The sequence below is a fragment of the Molothrus aeneus genome, chromosome 6, assembly GCF_037042795.1.
Source record: "Molothrus aeneus isolate 106 chromosome 6, BPBGC_Maene_1.0, whole genome shotgun sequence".
NCBI lineage: Eukaryota > Metazoa > Chordata > Aves > Passeriformes > Icteridae > Molothrus > Molothrus aeneus.
In genome coordinates this window covers 2,576,911-2,597,512 of record NC_089651.1, presented here as the reverse complement: position 1 = coordinate 2,597,512, position 20,602 = coordinate 2,576,911, and the positions used below count along the sequence as shown (strand labels likewise).

Below are 20,602 nucleotides of genomic sequence, written 5' to 3'. Positions count from 1 at the left end.
AGAAGTACTTATCCCACTTCCCCTCTGTACTTCCCATCGTGGCAAATGAAGATAGATAAGCAGCACAATTATTGTCTCCCAGGAAAGCAAAAATAACTGTCAAGGACAGAGGCAATATGTGCTCAGAACTCTCTCCTAATCATGACAGACATGATGGGAAATCCAAAAAATGTCAAGTAACAGAAGGCAGCATGACAGCATTCAGGATGGGGGAGGGGGAAAAGGTAAAAGTAGAAATTGGTCACTGTTGTTTAATGTGACTAGGTTTCTATTTTAGTCTACACTTGCTTGGAAGCAGGGGGCAAGGGTGTTTTAAACAAAGAAATACTGAAGGAGAAACTCTGAAATTATTCACAAGCTATACTTTCATATCAATATGTTGGATAAATTTTACACCTGGACAGGTTTCTAACATAATTCAGACATTAAACAAGAAACAGCCAAGACAGGATGGGTATATAAGAGTATTTTAAAAACTACCTCTGGGAACTAACAAAATTAATAGCATTTTATGTACCTTTGAAGCATCAAAGCATTGTTTAATAATTATGTCTCAAGTGATCTTTAATTTCCTCCACTGAAGATGATTCATCTCACTCAACCCTTCCTAGCTCATTGGATTCAATTGCAGATTCTTTCTGTGTTCTGAAAATGGTTTTTGCAATGGAAAGTAGCCTCACTTAGACTAACCATTAAATTGAAAGAAAAAATTTTGTAGTGTGTATACAAAACAAAAGATTAGCTATATTAAAAGATTAGTTATATTAATATATATATATATAATTTATAAGTTAGGCAGATGTCTGAATTAAAGTATCACAGGAAATCCTTGCTCAACCCTCTGGGGATGAATATTCCAAAACCTTTCTTAATTACAGCATCCCACAGCCAGTGATCACAGGTCACAGTCAGTGCACAAAGGAAAGAACAAAGAGGAAAAAACTAACAAACAAGGATCTTAAGTGTTGCTTCATCTTTACTGTTCAGGACTCACCTTGAACAGTAAATCCACCATATCCAAATCCTTCTCTGAAGGCAGAACACACCAAGCTAATTACTCCAGCACAGTACTTGAGCCTGCTACAAATATTAGTGAATTCTGTAACACTGTTAGAGGAATGGGCATTTTTACAGCAAAAGTAAGGTTCTAATTCACTGACACAAACCCCCACATTCTCCAAGCTGCATCCTCCAAAGACACTTGTGAAATCTCAGTACACATCAGGGGTACTTTACAGCAACCCCAAATCTAAACTTGCTGTGCTTTTCCTGATTATGCTGCCTTAATGCTGCCTGTAGAAAAAGCAAACCTTCACCTAATCCTGCTCTCCTGGCCCAGGACTGCAGACTTTGTGTTTCCCATCCAGCCACAGCCCCGTGCCCCTCTCTCCAGGTTGCTTCTCCAGCTGCTGGGCACAGCCCCCTTTACTCTGCACCTCTCTCCACCACGCCTCAAGTTAAAGTCCTTGTGTTATGAATTGGTACGAGGCCAGATTTTGAGCAGGAAACAGGCTCTCGTTTATTAAAACAAACTACAGAGGACAGGGAGTTTGAGATAAGCCCCAGCTCCCACACAACAACCCAAAGATAACAACGTGTCCCAAACATGCTGGGTTCTCCCCCAGACAGTAGGTCCTTCAGAAGGAGAAGAACCCCAAACCCACCTGAAGCCCTCATTTTGTAACCCCTCTCAGGTCCAGGATTGGTGGGTTTGGATCCATGCATTCACCTCCCACCCCCACCAAACCCTGGACCTCCCCTCCCCAGGACCCACAACAAACACCCATCAACTCACCCCAAAACAACAATTCCCAACCCAGCCCCAAGTCAACACAAATGGAACACCATTTATAACACTTGTATTGTCCTCATCACAATTTGCCATCAGCTGCTTCCTTCTTGGCCTCCAGCTCCTCCACAGAGCTCTCCCTCACCTCTCCCCTCCTCTGAGGCCATTTGTGGCCCTGCCTGTCAGATCTCACCTCATCCCCTGCTCCCCCTGCCAGAGCTCACCTTCCCTTGCCCATCCAGGTGACTCCTCCTCTGAAGCTGTGAGGTTTCCATTTGGCATCTGTGGGAACAGACACTCCCAGAGGAGATCAATTTGTGCTGTAAAGCTTAGTTCTGTATTATGTAGCCCCCTTCTTTTATGTCTTTATTTTCATTTTTTAAAAACTTTTTGCGAACTGGAATGTGACATAAAGATATACAGAACATAAAGATCACTTTAGAGCGAAACACATACAAGAACTGGATCTTGGAGTTTAAATACTTGTTGCTTCTAAGATGGACTGGCTACAGATGGCATTCATATCTGCCTCTGTTTCTCCTGTTTTCCCCCTGTGCCCAGCACCAGCCTGGGTCCTGCTGGCTCCCAGGGGAACCTGCCCATCCCAACCACGTCCTTGTCACTCACACACTCACTCCTTGCTCCTACACTGTGGGAATCCACAAAATCAGAGGGTTTTGGGAAAGCTGCAAAAGGCAGGCCCTCAGAGACAGCAGAGCTGGGATTAGAGCTGAGCAGCAGCCATGAGATTGGTCAGCAGAAAAATTATGTAAAAAGTAGAAAAGCAAGGACAACTAGAACAATGGTCTGTGTATTAATGCTTGTCTAGAATAACTCTCTAAGCTACAGAAAAGTTTATCTAGTGAGATATTAGGCAGTTTGAAGCTTAATAACGGAGCTCTGTGCATTGTGTTTTAAGGCTCACAAGCAGGTATTGTATTCAAAATAAGCAAGCATTGTTTAACCAAAGGTACCTGTGCTTATAGTGGTTGGATAGAACTACTGTCAATGTGCTTTTGCTTTGTGGGATTGGGCAAAAAGCTTATAAAGTGAGTTGTAGCATTGAGTTCTTGGTCTGCTGCCTGGGATGTGAGCTGGTGGCATCTTCCCATTGTCATAGCCATGGAATGAGAGTGATGCTGAAAATCAAACAGCTCAAGGCACGTTCCCAGCAGCCCTGTCCTGTTGGTGATTTGTACACAAACCCCGGCTGGTGATGCTGCACCTCCAGCTTTGAGTCCCCCTCACTCCCAGCTCCTACAGAGGGAAGGGCTGAGAAGCAGGGAAGGAAGGAAGGGGTGAGGAACAGGACAAGCACTCAAGGCCCCAAGAAGAGCTCAATCCTGCTGCTGGACACAAGCCCAGAAACCATCTCCAGCAGGGAAGTCCCACTTCCCTCCATCCTGCCAGGTGCAGGCAGCCCAGGTGCTGGCATCCTATTTAAATCCTTATTTTAGCAGTGCTTCACTGACTCTGACAAAGGGCTAACACCTCTGTCAGCACTCCAGAACGGTGGGCAGCTGCCATGGCTTCTAAGGACCAGGCTGGAGCTGGGAAACACAGGGGAACATCTCCAGGGATGAGTGTGGAGCACCAGTGAGGATCCCACTCTCCAAGGGATGGGCTGGGCCCTGTTGCTCACAACCCCCCAAGCCTCCAGCCCAGGGACAGAGAGACACTGGCAGAAGAGGTGTCCATGAGTGCCTGCAGAACCAGCCCTGAAAGCAGGTGAGCTCTGAGTAAAGCTCCAATTCTGCCCTGCCCAGGGGAGAGGGGGATTCTCAGAAGGGTAAAGCACCAATTCTGCCATGCACAGATGAGAGGGGGATTCTCAGAAGGGTAAAGCTCCAATTCTGCCATGCCCAGATGAGAAGGGGATTCTCAGAAGGGTAAAGCACCAATTCTGCCATGCCCAGAGGAGAGGGGGATTCTCAGAAGGGTAAAGCACCAATTCTGCCATGCACAGATGAGAGGGGGATTCTCAGAAGGGTAAAGCTCCAATTCTGCCATGCACAGATGAGAGGGGGATTCTCAGAAGGGTAAAGCACCAATTCTGCCATGCACAGATGAGAGGGGGATTCTCAGAAGGGTAAAGCTCCAATTCTGCCCTGCCCAGGGGAGAGGGGGATTCTCAGAAGGGTAAAGCACCAATTCTGCAATGCCCAGATGAGAGGGGGATTCTCAGAAGGGAAAAGCACCAATTCTGCCATGCCCAGATGAGAGGGGGATTCTCAGAAGGGTAAAGCTCCAATTCTGCCCTGCCCAGATGAGAGGGGGATTCTCAGAAGGATAAAGCACCAATTCTGCCCTGCCCAGGGGAGAGGGGGATTCTCAGAAGGGTAAAGCACCAATTCTGCCATGCACAGGGGAGAGGGGGATTCTCAGAAGGGTAAAGCACCAATTCTGCAATGCCCAGGGGAGAGGGGGATTCTCAGAAGGGTAAAGCTCCAATTCTACCCTGCCCAGATGAGAGGGGGATTCTCAGAAGGATAAAGCACCAATTCTGCCCTGCCCAGGGGAGAGGGGGATTCTCAGAAGGGTAAAGCACCAATTCTGCCATGCCCAGGGGAGAGGGGGATTCTCAGAAGGGTAAAGCACCAATTCTGCCCTGCCCAGGGGAGAGGGGGATTCTCAGAAGGGTAAAGCACCAATTCTGCCATGCCCAGGGGAGAGGGGGATTCTCAGAAGGGTAAAGCTCCAATTCTGCCATGCCCAGGGGAGAGGGGGATACCTCAGTGGACAGCCAAGAGGAACAGCCCAAATGAAGCAGCACAGAATGCTGCCACACCTGAATGGTACCACAGGATGGGGCAAGAGGCTGATCCACACCTCAAGGTGTTTTTACTGACAAATACAAGGGGTTTTTATCTGATGGAAGCTGCCTCTCCTTCATGAACTCATGACCCTTGCACTGTTGGAAAGGAATTATTATTTCTATTTTTTTTTCACCCGGTATTGCCCACCATCACTTGAAGCCTAGGACAGGCAACATGGGGTAAAACCCCAAATTAACCCCCCCCTTACAGGAAGCAGAGCAGGCCTGCACAGTGTGGCACATCAATGGCAAAATACCTCGCGCTGACCTTTAAAAAATAAAATCAAAGCTCACAGGTTCAAGGAGCTTGCAGAGTTTCCACAGAGATAAAGCTCTGGTGAGCTGCAGGACACCTCTGTGAGTGGACACACTGCTGGTTCTGGCCAGCCCCACCCCAGAGGGCAGCCCAGCCCCATGCCCAGGCCAGCAGCACCTCAGGCAAAGTGGACTTTAAAAGGGAAAAAACAAAATCTCATCCAGCTGGAGGGGGGCAGCTGCACAGACACACACCCAAGTGCCAGTGGGCAAGACCTGGTGAAAAAAAAAATAAAAATAAAAACAGCCATTCCTTTCCAACAGTGCAAGGGTCATCAGCTGCTCTGCCAAGTGTCCCAAAGCAGGAGGGGGTTGCCCCAAAAACCCCGGTGTTCCCACCAGAGGGGATATTTGGATGCACCACCAAGGGAAGGTACCAGAGCTGCTCTCTCCATGACACCTGAAGGCAGAGCTAAGATTTCCAGCCACCATGTTGTGCCTTCCTAATTTTTCTGCTGCTGTAAGATTTGTGCTCTGTAAAAACAATACTGCTGATATTTAATATTTGCCATAAAGGTAGCAGGAGAGATCCCACAAAAAGCAATGACTCTTGTCTCATTATCTCACGTAAAGAGGGACTGACGCCTGCATTCCAAAATTAAAGTTTATCTCTCCTGCCCACTGCAGACCTCCCACCCCCTGCCCCAGGAAGAGCAATGGCATGTTTGCTCCCTGAGCTGTTCTCTGCTCCCTCTCACCCAGCCCCTGGCTCTGTCCTGAGCCCTGCAGCTCCCACACCTTGCACATCATGCTGCCATAACAGAGTTTAACACTTGGAGAGGATTCCAACCCTGGCCACAGCACCCAGGCCACTGGGACTGAGGGTGAGAAGCTCAGGCCTGTGACCGTGTTCACAGGGGCCCCAGGATGAGGGAAGAGACGAGGATCTGACTCCATGTTCCAGAAGGCTGATTTATTATTTTATCATATATATTACATTAAAAGTATACTAAAGAATAGAAGAAAAGGTTTCATCAGAAGGCCAGCTAAGCTAAGAATAGAAAGGAATAAAATGATAACAAAGCTTCTGTGTCAGACAGAGTCCAAGCCAGCTGGGCTGTGATTGGCCATTAATTAGAAACAACCACATGAGCCCAATCCCAGATGCACCTGTTGCATTCCACAGCAGCAGATAACCATTGGTTACATTTTGTTCCTGAGGCCTCTCAGCTTCTCAGGAGGAAAAATCCTAAGGAAAGGATTTTTCATAAAAGATGTCTGTGACACAGCACACTGGCCCTGGAATTCAGTGAGCACAGCTCAGTGCTGAGCTGCTGCCCCAAAAGCATTGCCAGGGCACAAGAAGCATTTCCTGAAGACTGCCCCACCAGAGACAGAGGTATTTTGTTCTGATAAAAAGGGGTGTGTGCTTATCCCACCTCCCCTCTACACTCCTGATGACAAGATCAATTTAGGCAGTTGTTCTTATCCACCAGCCTAAGACACAGCAAAGCTGGCCAGCATCCAAACCTCTTTCAGTTCAGCACTGCAAAACCTGACTGAAATTCCTGGAGTGGAATCTGGAAACACTTCCACTCTCTAAGTGAGGAATTAGTCTTAAAAAAGCCAGGATTTGTAAAACACTGAAGGAAAACACCAACAGAGAGGAGTGCACTTCTTCTGGAAGTTCAAGGGTCTCCTGGGACTCACCTCCACCCGCCTTGGAAGTGCAGCTTTGATCTCTCTTTTGGCCTGAAGCAGGACAGTCCTTTTTTTCCAGGAACTCAACAACTATCACTCTTTTTCTCACAAAAACATTGCCTTTCTCTACACTTTAAGGCACTTGTTATTCTTTCACCTTTCCTGTAGGAGCCACGAGAGTACAGAAAAGCACTCAGCAGTGTCTGGCACAAAGTGGGAAAAAGGAGCATGACTGAACCCTGAGCTGCAGCAGCTCCAGGCCAGGTGTTTCTCTTAAATCCAGTGGCTGTGTAATACAAGTCAAGAAATGGTCAAGAACAAAGCACTGCAGATCTCCAGACTTTGAACAGTACTCAGTGGTTTCTTTTGCTGAGTGCTAAACATAGAACATGTAGTAAAAAGACCATTCCTAATTTAAAGGCTAAGTTGAAAAATAGTGCCAGATTGCCAGTAAAGGAAACAGCAAAGCCTTAATAAACTTTCAGGGCTGGGGGGGGACTGTTATGTAAATAAAGGCTTTAAGTCTCTGTTAACTCCAAAGAGATGTTGCAGGAAGAATTAAAAAGAAATAGGCATAGCTGACAGGTTGTAAAGGGAATAAAATCTCACTTCCACAACACAAACTGAGCATGGAACAAAAGTCAGACTGGTTGAAGTAATCCCATCATTTAACAGCTAGGCTAAAAACTGGTCCCAGTCTACCCAGAAACAGGATGGCCAGTTTTGCCTTATTTTTGCCCCCTTTTGCCTTAGTTTTCATCAGAGCTTTCCTCTGCTACTGAATTCAAGATCCTGGTAAGCCAAAGTCAGGACAAGCCCTGCTTGCCTGGTATCTGAAACAGGGAACAGGGCTGAGCCCCAGCAAGGGAGCCATAGCTCAGGGTTTCTTAGTGCACTATTTACAATATTTACTATTTGCATTAATTGTATTATCTACAGTTTACAGTATAATCCTGTTCTGATCCTGTTCATCTCTCATGCCTGTAAGACACCATTTGTAGATCTCTTACATTCCATGTTTGTCAGATGTTATTGTAAGGCACATTATTAGGTGAGAAGTTCGTCTTTTCAGTATATTTCTTTGAGGCAGATTTTCCACCCAGCCCCACAACCATTTCCTTGACTTCCCTGGCCTCCTAGCTGAAGATGTGGGTCAGATATCGGGGTCTTGGGTGCCCCATTGCCCAAAAGCACCCATCAAGAATCTCCACTCACCCTCCTTTGCCCTTTCATGCTAGAGCAAATCATCTGCCCACCAAGACATCCTCTCCCATGTTTGTGTGTGAAAGTTAATAAAAGACAAATAATTAAGACACCAGAATGCTATGGATCTTAAGAATCAGACTGTTTGCAGAATTGCAATTATGAGTTCTATATCTACATTTCCTCTAATGCACATTGTCAGCACTTACACTGCTCTGGTTTTTTCCTTCCTCATCCCCCTTTCACAGAGAATGGAACTGAAAAATTCAAATAATGGAACTGATCAATCAAAAATCCAGCTGAAATACTCTAACAATCAAAGCCCATGCCCAGCAGGACAACTCAGATGACTACACTTAATTATAGGTTTCTATGCTTTTCTGAATTAGGAACAGATTTGCTTGCCCAAAGGCAACCCACATTTCTCAATTGCCACTTTGGTTCTACCATGCTGTCACACAACTTGCAACAGAGCTGAATTTGTTTCTTAGCCTATAAATCTGCTTCACTCAGAAATCTGAGGTTTGGCTGTTCATACCAATATTATTAAAAAATCAGAATACTCCACCAGCTTTACTGGGATGGTCTCAGACTGAAATCACAAACTCTTCAATGAAAATTCTTTCTGCATCTTCTCTAGGATAAATTAAATAATGACACCACTTCCCAGAAACTCTGTAACAAAGAGTATGTCATTTACTGTAAGAGAGCTATCACTGATGAAAAGTCAAATTAAAAATAATATTTTCCCTTTTTTTTGTGCATATTTTCATATCACCCCCCTTTTCCATTTCAAGAATGCTCAAAACTTACAGAGCTTTCTCTTTCAAATAGTTTAATTCACAAAAAGAATAATTGCTTAGGAGAACATTCCATATTTCCCTGAACTTACCCTGGACACAAAACTGTCTGGATTGGGGAAAAAATTACTATTTCTCTACCTCCAAGATGCAAACTTGCTGGAACACTCTCAGTTTGAACAGCTCCAGTATAGCCATTTTAGAAAATTCATCTCACAAGACAGAAAATGTTCCACAGGGAGCTTTTATGTAAGCTCAGAGCCCCCATACACGCTGTCAAAGGCGGCAGGCAAAACTGCCACTGTGAAAATGTGGTAAGGACTAACCAGAGCAGAGCTGTGCTGAAAGCACCACACCTTCCACCTGGAATAGCTGCTCCAAGAGGATACAGTCATTTTGAAAGTCAGTGCTAACTTCCAGGCTTTCTCTCCTCTGCGAGTGTGTCACCACGGTTTGAGGCTGGTGCAATGCCAGTGAATGCCCCCATGAAAATACATTCTCCCTGGTGTCTGCTGTGAGATGGGACCAGGAATAGAGCAAAGCAGGCTCCAGCTTAGGAATAAAGAAGAGAAAACTTTATTAACCTACAACCACATGTAAAAAGAAACACACAGAAATAATGAAAACCTGCCAAAAACATTTCCTCCTCCTCCCACCAAATTTCCAATACATCTGTCTCTCAGATCACCAGCTCTCAGTCCAGCACCACCCTTTAGATAATCAATTCTCAGCTCATCGAGGAGAGAGGAGTCCCCCTTGTGCCATAGGCTTCCCCTGGAAACACAGTTGAGACTCCTGTGTTTCCTGTCACACGTGGCACCACCCAGAGATCATTTGCCATCGTGACATCTTCCTTCCATGCCCAGTGCTCTCACCACTGCACATGCACCAGAGCTGCTTCTAGGGTTCCCCTTTTAAGGGTGCTTTGTCCAGTTCCAAAAAAGCACAGTCTCTCACCTTTGGGACACCTGTCCCCCCCCAAATTCACCCCTGGGGCCGAGGGGTCTCAAGAACAGAGATCTTCTTCTCCTCCACTGAAGATCGAGGGCACCACCACCCTCCTCAGCTGTTGTCTCTGTCCATGCACTCCTTCACATAACATCACTGAACTCTCTTGTCTCTGAGCCATTGCCTCCCCCTAGATGCAGTCTCTGTGTCACAGGAAAAATGGTTCTGTCCATGGCTATACAAGAAAAGTCCAGCCAAAGGCCACTCCATCACCTCCTCCCTCCCAAGATTCTTTTCCACTTCTCTGGTGGCCCATTTCCTCTTATCTCATCTCTATCTCTCTTCTCATTCAGCTCCTGGAGGATCAGCATTTGTAAGGTTTCCATTCATCCATCATCATCAAAAGGGTTAAAAATCTCAGGCTCTGCCTGTCCAGAACTCCCAAGGCTGCCCTGCGTCCCCCCCTTCTCCTCGGCCGGCCGTGCTATCCAATTTCAAGGTGGCACAGGCACACCACAGGCTGGCTCTCTCCCTCTCTGTCTCTCTCTCCTGGGAGAGCTGCCTGATGCCTCTCAGTGCTCCTCCACCCTTCCATCCTCAGGGCCAGCCAGGCAGGGCAGCTCTGAACCTTTCACCCACCAGAATTAAGAGAAAGTTTTCCTGGGAGTTCTCTGCTTTTAACCCCTGTGTTCTCAGAGGCGTAGCCATGTCCCCAGTGGCCACGCCAGGTGCCAATATTCAAATCTGAGCACCGACTGGTTTGACCACAGCATCCCAAAAAAATCTCACTTCCTCTCAAACCACAACAGTGTCATGTTGGACCAGCGGTTTTTTTGTGGATCTCTGTGGAATAAAGTATTACTTCTGTCTTAGACATAGCAATCTCCCATACACTCCAAGTTCCATCCTGGTTTTACTGTATGGCAAGATAAAAATCCAAATTGAGTAGAGTATCTCCTGGTTCCAGCCAAAGGACATGGCCCACAGCCAGACTGTAGCTGTAAAGTCACCTCTGCTACTGAAAGGGAATCCCTACAGCTGCCAACACACTGCTGACATTTAACAAGTAACAGATAGGAACAAGAAGGGCAGAAGACAACAGGGCAGCTTCAGATTCCATCCCAGCTGACAGCAAAGGCCTTCAGTCTTCTCACAACCCAAGGGCTGATGAGCTTTACCAAAGAGAGCCACTTTCCTGAGCCACCTTCCAGGAAGTTTTACACTAGAGGCTTTACTCAAGAAGAGAGCTATTCCTGTGTGCATTAGCAAAAAGCATTTCTGTTCTGGGAATTAAAACAAGCTTTATGTACCTAACTACAGTCTTCAAATTATTTATTCATTTCATACTGTGAATGTTTGTTTATTGCTTCCCATGAGCATCTATCTTTCAGCATATCCATTCATATGGATTTTGTAAGTCCCACCTTTCTTACACCAGTCCTAAGTTCCCAAATTACAAATGGACAAAAGAACATAATATCCAAAACATCTTCACCATTAACATTTCAAAGCTACTTTCAGTATCAGTGGTCTCAATCCAAGTCCTGACAAACACATCTCAGACTTCTTCCCTACAGCTCTGACCACCAGTCTGTGAAAACTCACATTGCAACTCATCAGTGTGGTTGCAATTAACTGCATGAAATAGCAATTGGAACCATTAACATATTTAGGCCACTGCAGTCCTTAGAGGATTGACTATAATGTATTATTTGTCCATAATACACAAACCTGGACTCAGGGTATCAAGAGAAAAAAAACTGATACCTTTAAATGAAAAGAACCAATGCTGCTCTTTTGGACACTAATTTGGGAATCAGTGAAAATTAAGCTGCTTGTTGTATCATAAAAGACAGAAAACAACTCCTGAGGTGGTCTCCAGAAGCAGCTCTGCTCTGACTCCTAAACTGGCCTTGACCAGATAAAGAATGAAGCAAGATTGCAGACCCACTTCCCTGCACTGCAGATCCAGAACTGAAGCTGAATGAGATCATAATCATTTGCCTCTAAAAACAGCTACAGAAGACAGATAAGAAAAAGGGTCTTCAACATTGACTGAAGCACAGTAAAGGAAAAACACAGGAAGCCTCCACAATAAAAATGTTTCCAATAGTGCCTTAAAATTCACATGTTAATCTCAAATCATATAAATGTCTTTCCTGCCTAATTAGCATATTGTAGCAACTCAGTGCTTCCACCCCATGGGACACTGTCCCTTAATCTAGGCCTTACCTAAACACATTGAAAAACTACATCCAGAATCTCACTCAGTAAAAATACAAAAGAAAAAACCCAACATAATTTTCAAACACTTCACAAACTTTACGTTAGAATACTTAATGAAGGGGGAAAAAAACCACAAAGTGACTTATCTTGCCCTTGACTTAAACACAAAAGCATTCTATTTGGCCCCCTTAGCAGTTTTCACAACGTTGATGAAAGATTTGCTACATTACCAATCAGTGTTAACACATTAAATGCCTTCTCATAGTCACACAGCTTTAGCTGTGTGCCTCTCTGCATGTATATGACCACAGAGAAAAAAACCCACAAGTCCACCCATTGGAACCACTCTGACATATTTAGTGAGAAATAAATATCAGGGAGTATTGAAAACACACCCAAAATTCCCTTGCCACTACCTGACAGCACACACACACAAAATAGCATCTGTATTTCAAGAACTAATTCCAAGAAACAGACATACAAGAAAGCAATAATTAGGTAAGACCACCATTACAGGGAACCCTTTAAGCATCAAAGCTGTCCTGAGCTCATGCAGACAGAAGCAAGATAAGAAAGCAGAGGATGTTTCTCTCACCTTGGAATAAGAAGGCTTTGCTGGCATTGTGTAGTCCTGACACTTGTGTTACCCCCAGGGTTGTATTCACCAGATCCAGCTCTGTGATGATATCAATTTGTAAGCCAGGATCCATTCCAAATCCTACAGCTGTTGGAGGCAGAGAGAGTTAGATCAATTTTCATTTCAAATCAGGTAACGGAAAGAATAGAGAAGAACATCTAGCACAGACATTTCTAGTGCCTTCCCACTCACACACACACAGTACACAGTAATTACTTATAAGACAGTAACTGAGAGGCAGGAAAGAGAAGATATTCTATTCCAAGTCTTTCAATTAAGCTATTTCCTTCCCAGAGATTTTCCTGTGCACATGTTAAAACATTCTAGAGCTGATACATTTATCCAGTATCTTCAAAAGGTTCAAGAGTAACAAATAAAGAAAAGCATAACCACCTAGGCAAAACCATGAGAGAGATTTGCAGCATTCATCTGTTGGCCACATGATTTCCAGGGAGATGTAAGGGCTGAAAACTCCTCTCACATTTCCTGCCTGGCTGTGACCAACTGAGCAGGCCCACTGTTCATCACCTAAACCCAATCCCTTTTCCCAAGTGGACCAAAGGAGCATGGAGCAGATGTGGAAGCAGGGCAAAGAGCAGCCTCCTGTAGGCTAAGAGCCTTGGGTGGCTCACCAAGGTATTTGCCACTGCCTCTGCTGCTGCCAAAGCCCACATTCACTCACCCCAGCCAGCTGCAGCACCCCTGGGCTGCAGGAGCACCTGCTGGGAAAGCAGAAATCTAAACCTGAAATTCATAAAAGGCTTGTGCCCAGGAAAAGCCTGGGTACCCCTCAATCTACCTGGTGGGATTGACATAAAAGACACAGACTCCAAAATTCTGAAAATGCTGTGTTGAAGAGTGCAGGGCAACATGATGGTTAGCACACCAAATTCATCAAAGATAGCTCATTTTTCCTAGGGATGGGAAGAGAGCAGCCTGCCCTCAGTGTTTCTCTCAACACAGCAGGAAGAGTGACATGAGATCTGTGCCTGAGACACAGGTCAAATAGCTCGTGTGGAATCCAAACACTTTCCTAATTACATTTTTCACTAACATCATTAGTAACAGGCTCCAAGAATGAAATCCTGACACAGCTGAAGTCAATGCTAAAAGTCCCATTGACTTCCATGGAGCAAGGACATTACCTGTAAAGCACGTCCAGATTGATTTCCACTAAGTAGACTTCACATTCAGGTCTAAATTGATTGATTTGTTATTCCAGGACTATACTTCTGGATCATTTAAGCAGCAAGTACTCTAGTTTGATTCTTTGAAAGGCTCTGAGAAATTACTGAGGTGTACAGAATGAACAAGAAGTTACATACACTACTCATAAATCTTCTGTACTCCAGAACTTTCTCTTTTCCTCAAGGATGAAACGTTGATGGAATAACATGCTGTGCTAACATAGAGGATTCTACTCCACAAGGGACAGAGCATTAAAAAATACTGAAAATACAGCTTAGGAGGTCTCTAGCAACCTTACTCTACAAGGAAAATTAAGATCTAGAGGCATTTGATGGAACTGAAGCTCCAAGAGTGCTGACACATCCACACACACAGTGCTTACATAAGGATATGGGGATAACCACATTTTTGTAGAAAATTGGAATTGGGACAATATTAGCGAACCCAGATAAACTTCTCCAAAGGTAAAAACTTCCCAGATAATCAGCAACTTCATCAGGCTTTTTGTACCATCTTTGACTTCCACTGTAGGCACTGAATGACCACAAGTGACAACATCCACACTGGTGGACTAAAAACACCTCCCCCTCCTGGAATAAAGACCAGAACCAAAACAATAAAGGACTTGTTGTTCTTCTAAGGTTTTCATTGAGCACAAAAGCAGCACAATGTAAATTGTGTGAATTTACCTACCAGCAAAGCCAAGTGTTTGCTGTCCCTGTGAGAAACAGAGTATGCTGTCCCTCATTAGAAAGGGCTTACATCTATTCAAATCAGCAGTAATCTACTGATATGAAGGGAGGTCAAGTAGGTACTAAAACTTGCTCAACAGAAAGGACAAACTGTGTTCAGTAAGACAAATCTCAAACCCATTAAAGTAAGTGAAAGCTCTGTCACAGCCATCAACAGGGTGGGGACAGAAACCACAGCGAGCAAGTGTAGGCACTCCCATAAATCACAGTAGCTCCACTGCTCTATTAAAGCTGTTTATTCCACCCTGAATACCCAGGGCTCAACAAGTATACATCACTGTAGCTCCACAGGCTTCGATTTATGCCAGCAAAGGATCCTGTGTGACAGCTTCAGTGTGTTCTCGTCCAGCTTTTAAAATACTTTTGAAAACAGAGACCGTTTCTTATGTCACAGTAACTATTTAGCAAGAGCCTACACTGCTTTAAATACCTAGTCATTTTCCTGAGCTGGGTCTTCAAACGGCAGCAGGCACTCGAATGCCGAGTTAATAATTAATAAACAACAAATCAGCAGCCTCAGTATGATAAGCAAGTCTCCTTTTCCCCTGTGGTCTCCCCCAGTCTATCAGAAAGATACCACATGCATATCAACCACACTTGCATCTAGCATTTCACGCTGTCTCTCTCCAGTGGAACAAGTAGCTGGAAATGCCATCTCTTTCTAAAGTAAAAATTAAGCATCAAGCAGTCTGCTCTCGCTGGAGAGCTGTGCAATGCCTGGGCCCGATTCTGGATGATGTTGGTTTCAATTCCTATTTAAAGTAATTGGGCCATTCCCCTTAAATCAGTGGCTTACACAAGCAACAGTCCAAGTGCTTCAGGCAGGTGGGCGGGAGTAGAAATCATCTCAGGACTTGGTGGATTCAGCCCAATGTGAACTGAAGGCACTACAGTAGATTAGAGGATTAAGCCATATAATTATGAATGATGTCACTAGGAAATCCCTAAAAGAAATTAATTCTGCCTTACAGCTCTGACAGCTTTTATTCTCTGCTTCTGCCTTTATCACTTACACCCAAGCACCAGCAATCATGCCATGCTCCATCTAGCTAATGTGCAGCCATGCAACATATGCAGCACATTTATAACGCCCTCGACATGTGTAATGTGCTGTCTGGGGATGGAAAAACTTTTCCTTAAAGCACACTCAACACAATCAAGCCATTTGCACGTACCCACGTGAAATCAGTAAAATAGTAAAGAAGAGGTTCTAGAACAGGCATTTTGCTCTCTCCTCTCACAACTTCGATGGCAATTGTTGCACACAGAGAACTTTCCAAGTAGCAGAGTTTTGGGTCCCTGCTGACCATCTAAAATCTCCGTATGCACTATCAGGGGTAACACCACTATGAAAGGGACGGGCAGTAATTTCTTCCAACTATTTTTATGTCGCATCTCTCTGTAGATTTTGATGAGCTTATAATTACTATAAGAATTTAATTACAAAACATTAATTCCTTTGCATTTTGATAATTGTGCCGGGTGGTTTCCCTGAGAACAGCTAGAAAGCAGAAAGGAGAAACGTGTTCCTCAGCAGCTCCAGCCGAGGAGGAGCGCTACCCGGGGACCAAGAACAAAGCCTCCGCAAGGAACAAGAAGCGCTACTCGGGTCGCGCAAGGCTGGAGAGACAGCGGAGCCGGCTGGAATAACGCGCTGCCAGCCGCATCACGCCCATAGCGCCGCGCCCCGCGCCCGGCACCGCGGGCAGCACCGCGGACAGCACCGCCCGGGCACGGACACGGACCCGGACCCGGACCCGGACCCGGAGCCTCGCCGGCCGCCGCTCCGTTCCCGGTCCCCGCGGGGCTCAGCCCGCTCGCCGCTCTCGCAAAACTTTCCCACGCCCGCCCCACAGAGCCCCGAGCCCGGCTGCGCCCCGCGGAGCCCCGAGCCCGGCTGCGCCCCGCGGAGCCCCGAGCCCGGCCCGCCCGGCGCAGCACGGCACGGCACGGCGGGGGATGCCCGGCCCCGCACGGCCGGGGCGGCTCCCGCTGCCGCCGCCGCCGCCTCTCCGCAAAGTTTCCGCCCGCCACCGGCGCGCCCCGGGCGGCGGCCCCGGCCCTCGCTCCCCGGGGAGGCGGCCGGGGCGGACCCCGACCCCGCCACGGAGCCCAGCCCCGCTACGGACCCCGGCCCGGCCCCTCACCTGCCCCGGCGGCGGCCGCACACGCCCAGAGGAGCAGGAGGAGACCCATCGGCGCGGCGCGGGCGGCGGCGCCCGCTCGCTCGCTCCCTCCCCGGCCGCCGGCAGCTGCTGCGGAGCCGCACCGAGCCCAGCGGAGCCGAGCGCAGCCTCCGACGCGCGGAGCGGCTCCGGCAGGAGGCGGCGGCGGCGGCTCCGCCCGCTGCCCAGGCGCGGCCCCGACGCCCCCGCAGCGGGGGCTCCCCGCCCGCCCCCCGCCGTGACGCGCACCGGCCCCCCCGGGCCTCGCCAGCGCCGCCGCCCGGCCACGGCTGCGCTCCGAGCGGAGCGGCCCCGGGCCGGGAGCCCCGCACCGCAAACCGGGCCCGATCCCATAACGGGAACCCCCGGGCCGGGAGCCCCGCACTGCAAACCGGGCCCGCTCCCGCAACGGGAACCCCCGGGCCGGGAGCCCCGCACCGCAAACCGGGCCCGATCCCATAACGGGAACCCCCCGGGCCGGGAGCCCCACACCGCAAACCGGGTCCGCTCCCATAACGGGAACCCCAAGGGCTGGGAGCCCTGCACCGCAAACCAGGCCCGCTCCCATAACGGGAACCCCCCGGGCCCGCTCCCACAACGGGAACCCCCCGGGCCGGGAGCCCCGCACTGCAAACCGGGCCTGCTCCCATAACGGGAACCCCCGGGCCGGGAGCCCCGCACTGAGCACCGGGCCCGATCCCATAACGGGAACCCCAAGGGCCGGGAGCCCCGGACTGAGCACCGGGCCTGCTCCCATAACGGGAACCCCCCGGGCCAGGAGCCCCGCACTGAGCACCGGGCCCGATCCCATAACGGGAACCCCCCGGGCGAGAGGGGCCCCGCACTGCTGCAGCACGTCCCGGCCGGTGTGCAGTGCCTCCAGGGCACCTTGTCCTTCTTCCCGTGCCTAAGAATCGACCCTCATCAAGTATTTACTCTGAGTAATAATTTATGCCACGTATGAATAAACAAAAAGAAGTTCTGAGGTCTGATACAGAAAGCTGCGCCGTTCCTCGGCTTCTTGCGTGTCCTTGCTCAACTCCCTTAACTGTGCTTTAAGCCTCTAACATGTAAAAGGGAGGTAAAGTATTTAAAGATACTCGTGAGCCATGAGAATCTGCTCTGATAAGCTGTTCTAAAACCTGTCTTCAAGTATTTCTTCACTCCAGCCTTTTAATTTGGCTCGGTGCTTGGCAAGGAGCACGCTACCACATGCCTCTGTTAAATGCAATACTCTTCCCTGCAGAACACCTGATTTAATTTGGAAGGACAGTTTAGTGGCCCCAGATGATGTTCCCACCCTACAGAACAGGAACAGAATGGGATTTCCAGTCGATCTACAGCTGCAAGCTCCAGGACCATCCTCTCTTCTGCTTCCCCTCATCGTGATTTTGTGCTGCACAGTGCAAATTCCAACCATTTTCTAATGTTAAATAATAAGCTGTACATTTGGACAAAGTTAGGATGACACCATAAAAATCATGCCCATCTTAGGGGTGCAGTTGGAGTCGTAGACATTTACATTGGCAAGAGCAAACAGTCTGACTTGGTTGCCTAATTACTTAATTAGTGAGATGTCTGGAAACAGCTGTTCCTGGCTGCCAGCAAGGTAATGCACTCCAGGAAACCTCTGGGGTGGCCACTCAGAAAGCACATCAGTAATTTATCTCCAGTGTATCGAAACACCTTTTTTTTTCCTTCAAATGTAACTTTTTGCAGCTTCTCCCCTTTGGCTCTAGGGTGCCCCACCACCAGCCCCTGGGCGAGAGGAGGGGCACACACATGGTACACAGGAGTGTGTGGCTATGCACAGATATTCTATATAACCATAGCAACAGGAGAAAGAGGCAATGGTACCTCAGCCTGTGAAGACACACCCTTCTATTCCATCCTAGTGACATCAGGGTTCTGCACAGCAGTTACTATCTGATTTTAGAGATTTCTTTTTGGGGAACAGGTCTGTGTATCCAATTCCTGTTAGTTTAGATCTGTTTGTGCTTATCTGGTAGTAAAACCAGACACCAAATTGAATCTAACTCAAGTTTTCCATTTTCCACTTGATGCAGAGTCTTAAGTGGATATATGGTTTAAACTGGTCATAGATAGATTCTCAAACTGATCTGTTTAACCTAAGCCTAGATTAAATGCTGTTTATAAAAAAATTACTGTGGGTACATGCAAAAATTTGTGCCGTGTTACCAGCTGTAAAGCACAGTTTCAAACACATCTTGAGCAATCTCATGGAAAAGAATATCCATAGTATTCCATGTATGGATACAAATACAATATAAATTGTATTGTATTTATTTGTACAAAACAAATAATACAAATTCCATGTGTGGAAAAGAATAATCATTACACAAGCAGCCTGGTAAAAAGTGCTCTGGAAAAAGCTGGTCCCACAGTTGTAGCTCTTCCTGTAGTCCAGCTTAATGCCCAAATGATTTGGAGAGCATTTGGAGAGCACATATGTTCAGCTGTTCATATGGAGAAAGGATAGGGCAAATGGATGGAAAACAAAAAATCCCCTTCTTGCAGCCAACACTATTCTTACACCTCCCCTAATGGCAATAAATCATCTCCCTTTATCACCAGAAAATCTGACTTTCTGGTATGTTCTTATGGGAAGCATAAATAGCTGAAAAGCTGACTTCCAAGTAAGAATTAAAACTGTGTTCCTGAGTATTTTTAAAAAAATTTAAAAAGGCATTTAAAAAAATCTGAAGGTACTTTTGCAAGAGTGAAGCATCTGTCCTGGAAACTGAGCTGGATTTCAGCTCAGATAATATTCCTGTGAATACTGTTCTTGCACTCTCCATTGGGCATGGAATGCTTCGTGGTTTTGACCTAAATTATTGTGGAGTTGCTAACTGTGTGGTGTTAAACTGTTAGTCCTGCCAGCCACAAAGCTTGTGACATTTTGTAGTTTGAGGAAGGATTTTTGAGTAGGCCCAATGTCTCTCTGAACAGCTGTAGGGCTGTCTGCGTGCCACAGCTAAAATGCAATTAAAGGCATTGCTACTGCAAGAGTGTCTGTGTGGACTCAGTTGCCAGCTACACTGCAAATGCTGGAAAACAGCAGTGCTTCCACCTGGGAGAAAAAATAAAAAGAAAAATTTGAAAAACAAAAAGGGAGAAAGAGACGAGAAAGGGAAAGAGAAAGAGGGAACGGGTAAAGAAAAGAAAAAGGGAGAAAGAGATGAGAAAGGAAAAGAGAAAGAGGGAAAGGGTAAAGGAGAGAGGAGAGGAGAGGAGAAAAGAAAAAAGAAAAGAAAAGAAAAGAAAAAAGAAAAGAAAAGAAAAGAAAAGAAAAGAAAAGAAAAGAAAAGAAAAGAAAAGAAAAGAAAAGAAAAGAAAAGAAAAGAAAAGAAAAGAAAGCCCACCACTTGTAGCTCGTGGGGTAGAAAGCCTCCTGGATTCCCAAATGAAGCTCACGTCCCTGGGAAGCCTGGCTCCACGGGGACACTGGCGATCCATCCGAGCCAAGTTTGCTTTGCCGCCAGTAGAGGGCAAGAATTAGCAGCAGCACTCACACCTGAGCACTGGGAAGAAGAATAGGTGGAAAGGAAGGCGGGATTACTGTATGCTGTGCTTGCCTTAACCAACAAATACTTGGAAAGGACTATATAATCAGTTCAGCAGGCTAAAAGTACCCATTTAGGGTTTACAATTACATAACTAACTAACAAACCCATCAGAGTGAAGCCTTAAGAAAAGAAATCATTTGTCTACTTTTGTTTGCAGTCATGGAGCAATACTTACTGCTCTTTTTTTAAATTATTTTTAATTCCCAAACACATAGTTAGCTAATGTTTGAAGACTGAGAATCTAAACTAAACTTTACAGCTGATTAATCCATTTGGTATAAGATGTACCCTTCAACCTCCATGCTGACCATAGGAATTTCAGCACCAAAAGAGTAAAATTATTTCAGACTAAACACATCTGTAAGCAGTGTAGTAGAACATGTGCCTGTCTTCCAGCTGTTAAGTAACATGCATTGGTTGAAATTCTAGCCATGATCAGTCCATTTTAACTTTAACCAAAGTTAAAATGGTCCTTTTAACTTTAATCCAGTTAAAAGGACACGGATTTTTATCTGTTCCCATGAGTTTAAAGATTT

At 46.5% G+C, this 20,602-nt stretch overlaps 1 protein-coding gene across 2 annotated transcripts in view; it reads right to left on the bottom strand.

Annotated features, from left to right (window-relative positions):
- The window catches only part of NELL1 (neural EGFL like 1), a 316,106-nt gene extending 299,479 nt beyond the window's left edge, over positions 1-16,627 (bottom strand). For both annotated transcript variants that reach the window (XM_066551385.1, XM_066551386.1), the window contains exons 1-2: positions 16,462-16,627; positions 12,333-12,461 (exon numbers count right to left, since the gene is read on the bottom strand). In XM_066551385.1, coding sequence (XP_066407482.1) covers positions 12,333-12,461; positions 16,462-16,510 — 178 coding nt within the window. In that variant the 5' untranslated portion in view covers positions 16,511-16,627. The remainder of the gene's footprint in view (positions 1-12,332; positions 12,462-16,461) is intronic.
- Between the last annotated feature and the right edge of the window lie 3,975 nt (positions 16,628-20,602).